The following is a 14,397-nucleotide window of genomic DNA, read 5'->3' on the forward strand; positions in this document are numbered from 1 at the left end:
TCTTACAATTGCAAACATTTATTTATGTACATGTTTCATTGATAAGTGAATCATAATCTTATATTTGAGCACAATGTTAACGTTCAAACTCAATAATGCTGAATAATGCTACCAGTGCTGAAATAAGAAATTTGTTAAATGACGATTTTCGCAGTCCTTCAAACACTTTCTGCAACACTTTTCCAATGTTTTTTTTCAGGGAGCATAATTGGACATGATGACAATTTCGCAAATGGAGAACACTGTGTGACTCGCAAAATATGTCTGCAGCTTTATCAGAGCCGCAAAATCCTCTCCTGACTTGCGACTTTGAAGTGCAAGTGGTATTGTGTCTGAGGGCTCGCCCCATTTGTTGGGCTCTGATGTGGGAGGCCCCCTGCCATGCATTCACTTCACTTTACAAGGTGTGCCATTCAGCCCGCGTTGGCTCGCTAATCTTTTCAATTGCAGAGATCAAACATGGACGTCTCCTGCTCTTTTGTCGCTGATAACAACGGATCACAGGCCGGCGCCAACGTCCCGCAACTTTTAATGACGCTTAATCCCGCGCCACAGACCACTTTTACAACTTGGATATGAGTGTGACGTAGAATAAAGGAACTCAATATTCAGATGAATAAATCTGGTTATTATTTCAATTTCAGCTGATTGTTTTGTGATATCCAGGCATGATGTACTGTATTTGTTTATGAACTTATTAATGCAGATCAATAATAAATGCATCATAATGGTTTGCAACACATGCAAAATAGATAAGTAATTATCTGTCACACTTGATGTGGTATGCTTTGGATCATGAGCCATTCCTGTCAAATAAATAGCCAGGTATTTATTATTGTTATTATTATTCCATCCATTTTCATGACCGCTTATTCCTCACAAGGGTCGCAAGTATTATTATTATTATCATTAATATTATTATTTGCTTTGAATCGTGAGCCATTCATTTCAAATAAATAGATTGGTAATGTATTGTATTATTATTATTATTATCCAACTATCCATTTTCATGACCACTTATTCCTCACAAGGATCGCGATTATTATTATTGTTATTATTATTATTTGCTTTGGCTCATGAGCCATTCCTGTCAAATAAATAGACAGGTAATGAATGTATTTTTATTAATACTATTATCCATCCATTTTCATGACTGCTTATTCCTCACAAGGTTCACGAGTATTATTATTGTTATTATTATTATTATTTGCTTTGGCTCATGAGCCAATTTTTTTCAAATAAATGGACAGGCAATGCATTTATTAATTATTATTATTATTATCATCATCATTATTTGCTTTGGCTCATGAGCCATTCATTTCAAATAAATAGACTGGTAATGTATTTATTTATTTATGTATCATTATTATTATTATTTGCTTTGGATCATGAGCCATTCTTTTCAAATAAATAGATAGGTAATGCATTTATTTATTATTATTATTATTTGCTTTGAATCATGAGCCATTCCGTTCAAATAAATAGATAATATATTTGAGTTATTATTATTATCATCATCATCATTATTTGCTTTGGATCATGAGTCGTTCCTTTCAAATAAATAGATAGGTAATGTATTTTATTTAATTATTTTTCATTATTATTATTACATTATTACTATTAATATGAAACATATGATGTTGTATGCTTTTGGTCATGCACTGTTCTTTTAATATAAAGGTACATTATAAATAGGTGATATAGTTTATCGTTATTATTATCATGATTATTGTATTGACACTTGATGTGGTATGCATTGGATCATGAACTGTTCTTTTTATAGATAGGAAAGTAGTATTATTTCTATCTGTTTGACATACGTGGAAAATAATTACAGTATTGAGATTAGGGTAAATTAATAATATATACCAATACATTCTGACACTATAATAAAAATAATTCATTTAACAAGATAGATCTATATGTCTATCTATGGAAAGAAACATCTGGTGATACGAAGTATACGTTTATTAATTAATTTCCTTCAAATAAAGCATCCATCTTTTATTTGGTGGTGCAAAAGAAATGTGCGGTAGGACACACCACGCCCCTTCACGGATGCAGCCAATCAGGAGGCCCGTGTGAGGTCCGAGGGCATGGGAGGAGAAAAATGTTTAAGCGGTGCTCGCAGCAGCTTTTCTCGCCTGTGCTGTGGAGGAGAAGCAGGAGAGCACACGCGCACACACACGCACACACACGGCCGCCGCATCCTGCCATCTGAAACAAAAGAAACTTTGTGCCAATCGGCCGAAAAAGGACGATGCCGAAATGACCGAGGGACATTGAACGCGTCACTGTCTGTCTTGAAAGACAAGACGGGAGTGTTGTTGGACTATGAGCGAATTCTTGGGCTTTCCTAAACAAAACCGACATTTTTTTTGGGACAACATTCTTTCATTTTTGACACGTTTCTGGAGGATATTCTGCTGGTTTTGACTTCTTTTTTTTCATCGTTCATCATACGAGAAGTCCAAAAGGATGGCAACACTTCTCATCTGTGGGGTTATTCTACTCAAAGTAAGAAAAAAATATCTCATTACAGTTGACAATAACTTTTTTTCTCTCTCTATTTTAAGGGTCGTATTAAAATGTTTCTTTACATTTTGATACTATTGGTAATAATACAGCAAAATAAGTCACTCTTTAAGTTAAATTCACTATGTATTTATACATGAAGTGCCAAAAACCGTTAACGTTAACTGCATGGCACTTAAAAAGTTTCTCAGTCCTTTGTGGCACACTTCCTGCAGGCACACACACACACACACAAACGCTCCACTAACAGCCTGTTGGTTAGTTTTCAAGCTGGAACCCCCTTCTTTTTTTTTTTGTTTTTTTGCAGGGGTTAATGTATTCATCCGTAAAAAACAAAAAAAAACAAAAAACGTCACATGACACTTTATTTTCCATCCTCAGTCATCGCGATTGCCAGCAGCTAAAATAAAGCAGCTTTCAATTCATCCTACTCATTAAAGTCATGAGAATGTTGATTTTTAAGGATAAGTGAAGTCGTCACGTGCGATCACGTACTATTATTGTTGTTATGAAATCAATTATAGTGTATAATCGAGGCCTACAGTCACAGACATCTGCCGGCTGAAAGCGCCTGGGGCTTGTATTCTTGTCTGGACAGGCTCCCAAGTAAAAGCACTTTATCTCATCAAAGTGATATGTATAGTTGGCATATACAATTATGTAAACATTTGGGTTTATTGCAATGCTCCGACGCACTTTTTAGAGTTTTACGTGAAACGACTGTAGTGAGCATGCCAGGCCAGTAGTCGGCGATGTCATCCGAACAGGTGCAAAAGTGGTACTACGAATTTGGATCTTTTGTTTTTTATTAATATCAAATATATTTTATTGATATAAAAAATGGATGGATGGATGATATAAAAAGCAAATCAGCTTCATTTACAGTCTCAGGGACAAACAGTCGGGATTACTGGGGGGGAAACATCATAAGGCAAAGCTAAAAAAAAAGAAGAAATTACTTAAATTTTAAACATATACTTTTTTATAGTCGATAAGTTAGAGGAAATTCAGTTTACTCAACTCAACTCAATGTTATTGTATTGTTTAACACTGTGGAAAATAGAAACAAAAAGTGCTTAATTAACGAGTCAATTAAAATGGATTACGCATAAAAGTACATACATGTTTGAAAGGAAACAGTTTGACATGCAAATGAACCTTAAAAGTTAAATACAACTGAACTGTACATAACAAACACTTAAATTATATATATATTTTTTAAATTGAGCCTAACATAATTCATAAAATGACATTAAGCAGTTTGAACATTTTATTTCATGAGTCTCAAATTGCTAGTTGTACTTGTACCACACCTGTAGAATTATTGACATAAAATGTATATTATTATTATTATTACAAAGTCTAATGTAATTTTTCAATTTTAGTACTTATAATGAATGACACAATTATTTAACAACATGTTAGATGTATGTGTAAAATTGTTTAGTTGACTACATTCTAAAAACAATTCGGTCAAAAATAACCCAACCAACCCTCTACTTGGGTCGATTTGACCCAACTTTGAGTCTTTCAGCGTAAAACAACTTGTAAATATTGGTCAGATCCTTTACTTGGGTCAAAAAAAATTTCTAATTTTGTATAAAACAACCCAGAAAGTTGGGTCAAATTGACCCATAAAGTGGATCTGTCCATTTTTTGATCCATAATTTGGGTTATTTTTGACCCAGCTGTTTTTAGAGTGTAACATTTTCATAGTAAATCACAAATCATTCAATGATTTAAATACATTTTAATGCAGGCTTCCCCAATCCTGGTCACACACCTGATTCTAAATATCAGGATTGTTAACAAGCGTCTGTAGAGCTCGCTGATGAGATGAATATATGAATCAGGTATGTTGGAGGACGGAAACATCTCAAACCCCGCAGAACTCCGGCCCTTGAATAACAGTTTGTTTTAATGAACTAATTTTAGGAGAATGGATGTAAAAACTACTCTTGATAACGTAAATGTTCATTGGGCCGGATTACAGAATGGGGTGCTTGCATGCATCTAGGTTTAAATACTAACTTCTAAATATCTCTTGATGTCAGCAAACGTCCATTTTCAATAATCAACAACATGGTGTAAACGGCCCCGCTTATAAAAGAGTCCTCGTATTGTTATGTTGGGGCATCTCGCTGTGGTGTGTGGATATCCGGAGTGGAGCAATTATCCTTCTTTTCTCCCCCACATTGTGGCCCATATAAAGTGTGCGAGTGACTCAGTCAGTCAGTTAGTTAGTTAGTTTGTTACCACAGCATTCACATTAAGCAGAATTGTTGCCGGGGTGGATTTGAACTTTCAAGCACTTTTTCATGCGAGTCTCTCCTGTTTGATTTACTATCATAAGTTTTGCACACTGAGGCATCCTTAAATTTGTCCCTCATGCAGCCTGTACATACTAATGACAGTAATCAGCATGAAGGGGGTTGAGGTTAGAGGGGTCTCCACAACTTTAACCCCCCCCTCCCCTTCCCAAGTCTAGGCATGCTGAAAGAGAAGAGGCCCGTCTTGTTGCGCGAGTCCATCCTTTTGTGTGTTTATTTTCACACAGGTGAAATTAACTGCTTAAAAAAAAAAGAGAGCTTTGACTCTCTTTAAAGCACACAGAAAATGTTTCAGTAAGCTGGGCTGAAATCTGCGTGCGAGCATGTGTGCGCGTGTTGACTGAGTGACTCCGGCAGCCGTGCATGTAGAGAGCAACCGCATTGTGAGCCGCGCTCCTCGGTGGTCCGTCTATTCCCAGTGGGGAAGCCCTTCAAATTGCAACTTTTCATACCCTAATGGAAAAAAAAAAAAAAGCAACTGCGGCCCTCGTTTGCTCCTTTTTCAACTCTGACTTTCTGGGCCCTGAAGGCAGCGGATAAGCGTCAGCGTGCTTGAGTGGGTGCACAGCCACTTAAAGCCTCCTTGAAATGTGCACAGAAAGTCTCAGCAGGACTTTTAATAGCAACTCAGTGCTTGATTTGGATCTTTTTTAGGAGAGGATTGTCAACTTGGAGGGATGGAAAAACTTACTTCCCTTGAATGTACACTTAAAGGTCCAACACAAAAGGATTTATAACCCTCTGGAACAGATTCATTATAAATATGAACAAATTGGTGGTTGGCTTTCCAGAACAGACAGCGTGTGACGTTGGAGGTTAGAGGATTTAAGAGTTTTTCATCTATTCAAGATGAAGAATCTGTGATACAAATGGAAATATAAAAAAAAAAAAACTTTGCCTTTAAGTCCACTAGCTAAATTATTTTCATCTTCATCACCTGTGGTGTGCACGCCTTGGCCACCAGGGGGCAGTATAATAAAGACAATCATAACACTGTCCAACAAATTATTAATTTTTTTCGAGTGCTGAAGATATGTTAATGGTTTCGGAGTCATTTTGGGTTGCAGAGTTCGAAAATGACATCCGCTTTTTTCGAGCAAGCTCTAGTTTTTGAGATATTGATGTTCTTGACTAGACTTTTTACAATCAGCGATTAGGTTTGGGAAAAAAAACGCTAAACAATCACTGATTTGATCACCATTTAAAAACATTTATATTTATTTTCTATTTAGTCTAAAGTCGACCGCCGCCATTTGTGTGGGATTGGGACTATCCCGGTCCACAAATAGCGAAAACCCCCGTATAATTGATGCCAAGTGAAATGCACGGAAAAAAGATAAGCTTAAAAAACCCCGCTGATAAACATTAATAATAGCATGTCATGTCTTATTTCGTGGAGCTGATCAATTACATCATTGATCGATCGGGCAAATTAAGACTTTACAGGTGATCACCAATTTTGCATCAAATGCTAAATATCGTCCGATCCAATTAATTCATAATTCATGTGGTTTCATCGTTACTAAAAGCAGTTTGTGATTTGACGTCACCTGTTTTTGTTTACTGCTAATATTGCCTATTTTTCAGAATTTTTGCTTGGGTTTTCACTTGAAACATTATTTGCATATAGAAGGCTCACAGTACTCTGTATTCAAATATGAAATATAAAAACACAAACAGCACAATTTTCTTGGTCTCTAATCAACTACAAAAGTTCTATTTTCACAAATGTAAACCAGTCATCATAACAAAAACACCAAAACATCTGCAATGCATTTGACTTGGACCCAATTTGAAATTGTTGCCCATAATTTCTCATCGGCAGATTAACAAGTGTCATGCTCATCCCATGGTTGGAAAATCCCGCTGGTAAACAGCCGTGATTCCATTCATAAAGTGGATAACGGCTTAGTCACCAGTCTGCTGCACAGATGAGTGCTCCACTGTGGAAGGACGCCATATTTCATTGTGCGCTCGCATGGGCACCGCCAGGCCTTTTTGGCTGATTCTGGCCTGCAGGCGGGGCCCAAACTCACTCGGGCGATGTGAAACGTGTCAGACCCCCGAACACAGCCGCCATCTCTAAATATTTTTCAAAGTCGAGATTTAAGAGGAGTTCCGTCTGTTTTCTGTGCTCCAAAGTTGGTCCTGGTCCGGCAAATCCAAACATCTTACTGGTTTGCGCCGGATGCCGCCGCCCCCACACCCTAATACGTCTGATCTGGGTTTTGTGGCTGGTGCTCAGATATCATCAGGCTTCTCTGAAAGACCCTCACTCAGCCCGGTTGTTGTTTTTGGATCCAGGCAAGACCCCAATTCTAAACGCTTTCTCAGCCTTTTTGGATCCACTTGAAAAAGGGGGGCTTTGGGTTGCAGGTTCACGCAGGTTTGTTGGCGTTTCTTCCGACTTCACAGACAAAGAGAGACATCAGCGGGTTGTTTGGCTGTTACTTTTACTCCCTTTAGGTTAGTTGTTAGACATCTGTTTGCTCTCGTCAGGCCCCCCTCCGGGGCACTGCGGGCCAATCTGCCTTTAAAATGTTTAAGATGCCTGCAGAAGGGGAGTCGTGAAATAGTGAGCTTCATCCACACACCTGCAGGGCTCTTGGGGACTTCAAAGGTCTCGCTCTCCCCCAGACAGACACTCGCATGCTGGGCTAGCCGCCTGCAACCGACACCCCGGCCTCGGGCTGCTGCTGTCCCCTTGATATGCCTCCCCCCCCGCCTCCCACGTCTTTCTCCGGAGAAATCACACAAAGTCCAGCCATTGTCATTCGTCCGCCGTGAGCCGGAGGTGTCGAAGCTCTTCTTCCTTCCTTCTTTTCCCTCTCACCCCCACCCCCCACCCCCTCTTATTCTTCCAAAGCCATCTGATTAAAGCCAGCCTCTGCTGTCAGGCGCCAAACCCCACTGCACAATCTGTTAGGAATGTCTGATCTATCCCTCATGTCATAATTCACGCTGGGCTCTCCATTACCCACTTGTAGATAAGGGCTCCGAGCACTTTGGGGGCCAAAACCGTGGCAGATGGAAAGATTAAAGAGGGGGGTTAGACCCCATTCCAGTCACCCACTGCCCTGATTTTTTTTTTTTATATTGCTCGGGAGTGTGTCATTTCCCAAGGCCAAAAAGGAGCATATGAAAATCCCAAATGATGAGCAGGCAAAAATGGGGCTTCATTCAAATTAAAACATGCCAGTTATCATTGATATATATTCATATGCTTTTTAAAATGGCAATACATAATGCGTTGTTGTAAGCAATATTGTATGCAATATTCACTGAGAAATGTAATAATACATAATAAAAGGATGATGAATCTAGCATCTAAATAAAGGGTCACCAACCTTTTTTTTTTAAACTGAGAGCAACTTCTTGGGTACTGATTAAATAGGCTACCAGTTTCATACAAATTTCTGAAATAACAAATTACCTTTATATGTTATTATTATTAATTTCTCACAGTAATGATTAACAATGATTAGACATTCCTTGTAAATCACTATGTCCTATCCCTTGTGAGCTACATGCTACTCATCTGGTCCATGGGAGCTAGTTGTGACCCTTAATCTAAATCATCAGATTATTTATTTATTTAGAAGAAAAAGAGAAAAAAAAAACAGTTAGAGCAAATTTGATTTTTGTTTTGTTTATAACTGTTCACAACATTGATAATTGATAATTATGCATCTTGAATTGATAATTATGCATCTTAAGTTGATATTTATGCGTCTTAAATGTATTCTGAGGACGGGAATGAATAAACTTCGGCTTCATTCCGTCAGCCCTTTTTCTTTTTGGATGCATTTCTGAAAGGAAATATGAATGAATAAAAAAACAAACAAACAAAATACGACCCAGAAAATTTATTTGATGGGATTTGCACGTGTTTACAATTGACAATAATTTTTTTTTTTTTATATAATATAATGTGTTATATGTGACCTCACTAGTCTGAGACCTGAACAACTCTGATGTCATTTTCACTTAACAGCAAGTGGCAAAATGGACGCCCCCTGAAATGGATAAAAACTGTTGGATTTTGCTACTTATCTCATATTCCACTAACGCAATATTAACCAGAATACCATATTTGGACTAGTGGGGCTGCATAGAACATATTATTGTAAAAGGAAATGGGGAGTCGACTTCCCCTTTAAACTGACATTGTTTTAATTTTAATAACTAGACCACACCATAACCTCCTTGATAGATATAATAATACTTTTTTTCCTTGTTTCCTCCTAGGTTGTCTTTGGTGATGCTTGCGCCAGCGGACAGTTGACCGAATCCGGCGAGTGTTGCAGTGTATGTCCTGCAGGTTTTGGAGTGGCGGTGGAGTGTGGAAAAGAAGATACCAAATGCGCAGCATGCCCACAGGGTAAGCAATTATTTTCTAATGTTACCCTACAAATACAGATCAATTGCTGTCTTTGTCTGTGCAAGAGGCACATGTCAGACTAACGCCGCCGGTGTCATCGTCCTCCCAGGAACGTTCTCCTCCTCTGAAGACCTCGGCCGTTGCCTCCCGTGCTCACAGTGCCCGTACGGGGTCCCCACGCTGGCCTCGTGCTCCGCCATCGAAGACACGCAATGCGAGTGCGACAGCGGCTTCTTCTACTTCCGAGCCTACGGCCTATGCGCGCCGTGTTCCAAATGCAACCGTGGCGAGGGCGCGGCGCAGCAGTGCGGCCCCAAGGGGGACACGCAGTGCCGGATCTGCGGCCCGGGAACCTTCTCCGAAGAGCACGCTCACACCAAACCGTGCCAGGCCTGCACCCAGTGCAAGGACAGCGAGGTGGAGATCCGGGCCTGCATGGCCAACTCGGACACACTCTGCATGGGTAAGTTATGAGGAAAATGAAGGGGGAGAAAAGAAAAGGCAGCACACTATAGGCGTGTTTACACCACAATGACCATGAGAAACAACAACAGCGCTACACATCTGTCCACCATAGCAGTGTAAACACTATAAAGGGACATTTTGGCAAACCAGAGAGACTTTGTAATTAGCAATTTAATTAAACTATCTATCTATCTATCTATCTATCTAGCTAGCTAGATAGCTAGCTAGCTAGCTCATTAGCGCGCTATGGCAAATAATCCAATTTCACTTAATTTTACCAGGCTGGGCTCCACCCATGTGACCCTCATGTGCGTGCCCTTCATTTTAGGCAGCTGGCCGTTTTGATTTAGAAATAGTACCGGTAATGATGTTGTTTTCGAAAACATCCACTTTGAAAACTGTTTTCACATGTACGTTCCAAAGCGCTGATGTCGTGCGAAAGAGCGGCCAAAACGACAGATTTGATCACTTGAAATGAGTGTCACGAAAATGGCCGCTGAGAGATAAAAAGAATTCAAAAGTAGTGGGAGGGCTTCAGAGGAAAAACATGGACATGTGGTCAACATCTGAATCCACACCTCACCAGAACTGCAGAACTTCCCAACCAGGAAGCGGCAGCAGTGAAGAAAAGAGCACTAGTTAAGTGCTTGGAGGTTAACTGCTGCCAGGTCCAAATCGGAGACGAGCCCGCCAGCTCGTCTCTTGGCTTCCAAATTACTACACCGACTCTACAGGAGTAAGGTCATCTTTAGTACACATGTCGTGACTCCTTGACCTATGAGGGGTCACCACAGTAGCTGGTGGCGTTTGAGCCTAAAATAGTTAAACCACAGGAGGGTGACCGTTGCTGGACAAAAAGCGGTAATGGAAGGTTTTCTAACCTCAAAGGAGCTCAACGACTGATATTATCAATCAGTGGCGGGTTATGCATTTGGTAACCTGGGCCTTCGGGGACTTACCAGACTGCCCAGAGCAGTTCAGAATCAAAATTTAGCTAATAACTTGACAAAACACATTAAATATTAAGATTAAGTAAATCATATTCACCACAGATGAAAATTGTTAAAATTATTTACGTGTGCAAATGTGTTTGGCTAGTTGAAATTTTTAACTAGTTTTGCTCGGATTAACTAATCAGGAGACCGAAAATTCCTGACGTAATAAGAGTGAGTGCTCTGGACCTTTGAAGATGAATTTTAAATGTGATTGGTGAAAGAAACAGCACCGCTGTTAACACCTCGACCTCGATGTGACGCGACTTATGACTTTTTGAAAAAACAAGACGCTGATTTTGTTTTTGTCTCGAGTTGCAAGTAAAAAAGCACGGTTGTGTAATGCTAACACACAATGTTAAAAGTCATAGATAAATCGTGTAGCAATACTTGTAGACTCTCCTTCATGAAAAATGACTTTTACTTCAGTTAACTAAGTCACTTAGTTTTGAAGTTCTTCTTTGTGTATTGTTCATATGTATTATACTGCCCCCTGGTGGCCAAAGTGCACACACCAGATGGAGCTCATCAATGGCACTAAATAAGTATGGACTACAAATGTGGCTTACTCACCTTAGTGAGAACTGAAGCCAGCGGCGGCCATCTTATGTTGCCATTTGCTAAGTGCGCCGAACTCGAATGCAGTGATTCCTCTGCGCCGTTTTCATGTTATTTTCTGTCCCTACGGCGAAAATGCAGAGAAGCAGAAAAGGCCTCGATCAACATATTTCACAAATCCTGATCTACAGATGCAATGACTTCATTTATGTCGCCAGATAAAAAGCTGCACATTCTCTCCGATGGATCTCGTGATGCTCCAAGCTTGTCCGGTGTAGAAGATGTGACACCAGGCGGTGAAAGTTTTGCCCCAGGGACGCCCAAGTTTACCCCCCAGGATGAGAAAACTAGCAACAACATCCTGATCTACGTGTCCGTGCTGGCCGCGGTGGTCCTGGGCCTGCTCGTCTACGTGGCTTACAAGTGGTATGTCTTTATCAGCGACGTGCGCGTGTCCTTATACGGGCATAAGAAGGATTCTACACAAAAAAAAAAAACTGTAGCTAGTTTTCCTGACATGGTTTTCTATGCTGGTCGCAGCTATAGATCGTGTAAACAGAAGAAGGCCCTGTCCAAGGCGCGTGCGGCCGAGTTGGGAGCGTCTCCAGAGGGAGAGAAGCTGCAAAGTGACAGCGGAGTTTTTCTCGACTCGCAGAGTTTGCAAGACAATCAGACCTGCAAAGGTGCGGTACAATTATAGTAAGGCTTTAAAATGTTTTTTTTTAAGCAAATTTCTTTTACCCACAAAAAATGCATACATATATATATAATAATTAGGGGTGTCAAAATGAGTGCGTTAATTTTGAGTTAAATTAAAATAGTTTTATTGCCACAATTTTTTTTAATATGCCATTAATGACCGCCCCTTACTTGGAAAGCCTGTACTGGGGGAATTCCAGCTGCAACACAGCAGACTCGTCCACGTCAAAATTTAGCAGTAAAAAATGTAATAATAATGCATTTATTTGTAGAGACTGGGGTCAAGTTGTATTTTATCATTTTAAAAATGTGCAGTTTCAAAAATTACTTCATGTTAAAGGTTAGATAGATATTGCATGAAAAGAAAAATGCACTAAGCTGTCACCAACGTCTTACAAATGCAAAAATGCCATCTAGTGGCAGTACAGTACAATGACTAAAAGATGCAGCCATATTTCTATTAGTTTAACTCCCCCCCCCCCCATTTTTATGTTACGAGTATGAAAATTTAGGAAACAAGATATTTTATTGTACATTTAAAACAGATATAAAATTTATTATTAATCATGAGTTAACTCTTGAAGTCATGCGATTAATTACTGTTAAAAAATGTAATCGTCTGATGTGGCAAAATGGCCGCCCCCTGAAATGGATAAAAATAGCTGTATTTTGCTGCTTAACTCATATTCCACTAACGCAATATTAACCAGAATACCGTATTTGGACTAGTGAGACTGCACAGAACATATTATTGCCCCCAAAAATGGGGTTGATTTCCCTTTTAAAGTGTAAATATTTGGCAACAAAAGTGAATACACCCCTAGGTGAAACTGTCAAAATTATGTTTAAAAAATTGTGTGGTGGCCACAATTATATTTTTTACCCATGTCATGCCTGGACCGGCTCCACTAAAACAGATTACAGCCATTAGCGTAGCGGCTTCTTCTTATGTTATTATTACCCTCTGACCCCTACAGGTACAAAGAGGGACAGCAAGCAGGACACCCGCCTGTACATCAACCTGGCGCCCCACAGACAGGAAGAAGTGGAGCGCCTCCTGCAGGAAGGAGCGGGCCGCGGTTGGCGGCAACTGGGCCAGGCGCTGGGGTACGACACCGAACAGCTGGACCTGTTTGGGCGCGGCGAGGCCCCCGCGCACACGCTGCTTTCCAACTGGGCCCTGAAAGAAGGCTCCACTCTGGGACTGCTGTGCTCGGCGCTGGCTCGCATCGAGAGGCCTGACGTGGTCTCGGCTCTCAACTCGCCCTCGCAGGGCGTCTCGGTAGTGTGACGCGGCACCCAACACACATACACAGGCCCACTTGCATCATTATGACTATGGAGAACGCCATTATGTGTCTTATTGTTCAACAGAAAAAAAATAATATATCCACAAACTGCCGTTTTTCTTACGGATCTTCACAAGTGCCTTCATCAGCATAATCCTAAATAAATGAACTACTTCCTTTTGTTATCACCTATAATAATATCCACAGGCCATACATTGTATCTACAATCTGTACTGTCAATGTGGACTATTCAGTCTTTTGTAATATATTTTTTTTCTTTCCACGTTTATGTTCTACACGGGAGGCCATTTTTAAGTCATTCGTGGCCACAAAGAGATTCAGAGTCAGTGATTAGAATTTCTCACAAAGGAGTCTGCTATAACGTGACAATCTTTAAAGACTCAAAACTAGATTGCATGTATAAAGGAGATCATTGTTGACATAAAACACTTAAAATGTCCTTATTGGTGTGTGACAGGTTTTATTGTTTTGTTCTGTGTTGGTATTTCTTAAGAAAGAGCAAACATCAAGAATGAGGCGGTTTAATGGATGATAGTAACACTATCAGGTATGAGCTCTTCCTCACTGTGATTAATATCCTTTTTTTTCTCTCTCAGTTGCACGCAGTGAGGTTCAAATTATGACAAAAGGGATTATATTTCGACTAAACATCTTCCCTTTTTTTTCTGTATTTATTTTACTACCATTTCAAGCCTCCCTACTCCAAGACGTCTTTGTGTGAGACACTATGTGTCTCAAGATTGTTTAGGTCATTTTTCTAATGCCGGTCATGTATGGTATTTTTTGTGTATATAGTTCATCTTACTGTGCCTGTTTGTTTTGTGTCATTCAATGAATAAATAATTTGTAATAAAAATGAATGCTCTTTGTTTGTTTTCATTTTTTTTTATAAACGCGAGTGAATATAAGCAATGGAAACAAATAAAGAAAACATTTTGAGATGTATTAATTTAGTAATACATGTATGTGTTTGTAGATCCATACAGCATGTTGAACGATTTTAAAAAACAATTTAATAGTGATCCCCCCCCCCCCCCCTCAATATTGTGATTGTGATTTAATGTGCAAATATTTTTTTCCAAGGTCCTCTTCTCATGTATTTTTTTTTTTGAAACAACCACAAGTAA

The 14,397-nt window shown here is 39.6% G+C and overlaps 1 protein-coding gene across 1 annotated transcript; it reads left to right on the top strand.

Annotated features, from left to right (window-relative positions):
* The first annotated feature begins 2,159 nt into the window (after nucleotides 1-2,159).
* Nucleotides 2,160-14,138, top strand: nradd (neurotrophin receptor associated death domain). The gene is made up of 6 exons (XM_077575789.1): nucleotides 2,160-2,517; nucleotides 9,114-9,246; nucleotides 9,356-9,709; nucleotides 11,480-11,687; nucleotides 11,802-11,944; nucleotides 12,938-14,138. Exons 1-6 carry the CDS (start codon nucleotides 2,479-2,481, stop codon nucleotides 13,249-13,251), a joined length of 1,191 nt encoding a protein of 396 aa, XP_077431915.1. The 5' UTR covers nucleotides 2,160-2,478; the 3' UTR covers nucleotides 13,252-14,138.
* Nucleotides 14,139-14,397: the final 259 nt, after the last annotated feature.

This window comes from Vanacampus margaritifer, chromosome 9 (genome assembly GCF_051991255.1).
Source record: "Vanacampus margaritifer isolate UIUO_Vmar chromosome 9, RoL_Vmar_1.0, whole genome shotgun sequence".
NCBI classification, from domain to species: domain Eukaryota; kingdom Metazoa; phylum Chordata; class Actinopteri; order Syngnathiformes; family Syngnathidae; genus Vanacampus; species Vanacampus margaritifer.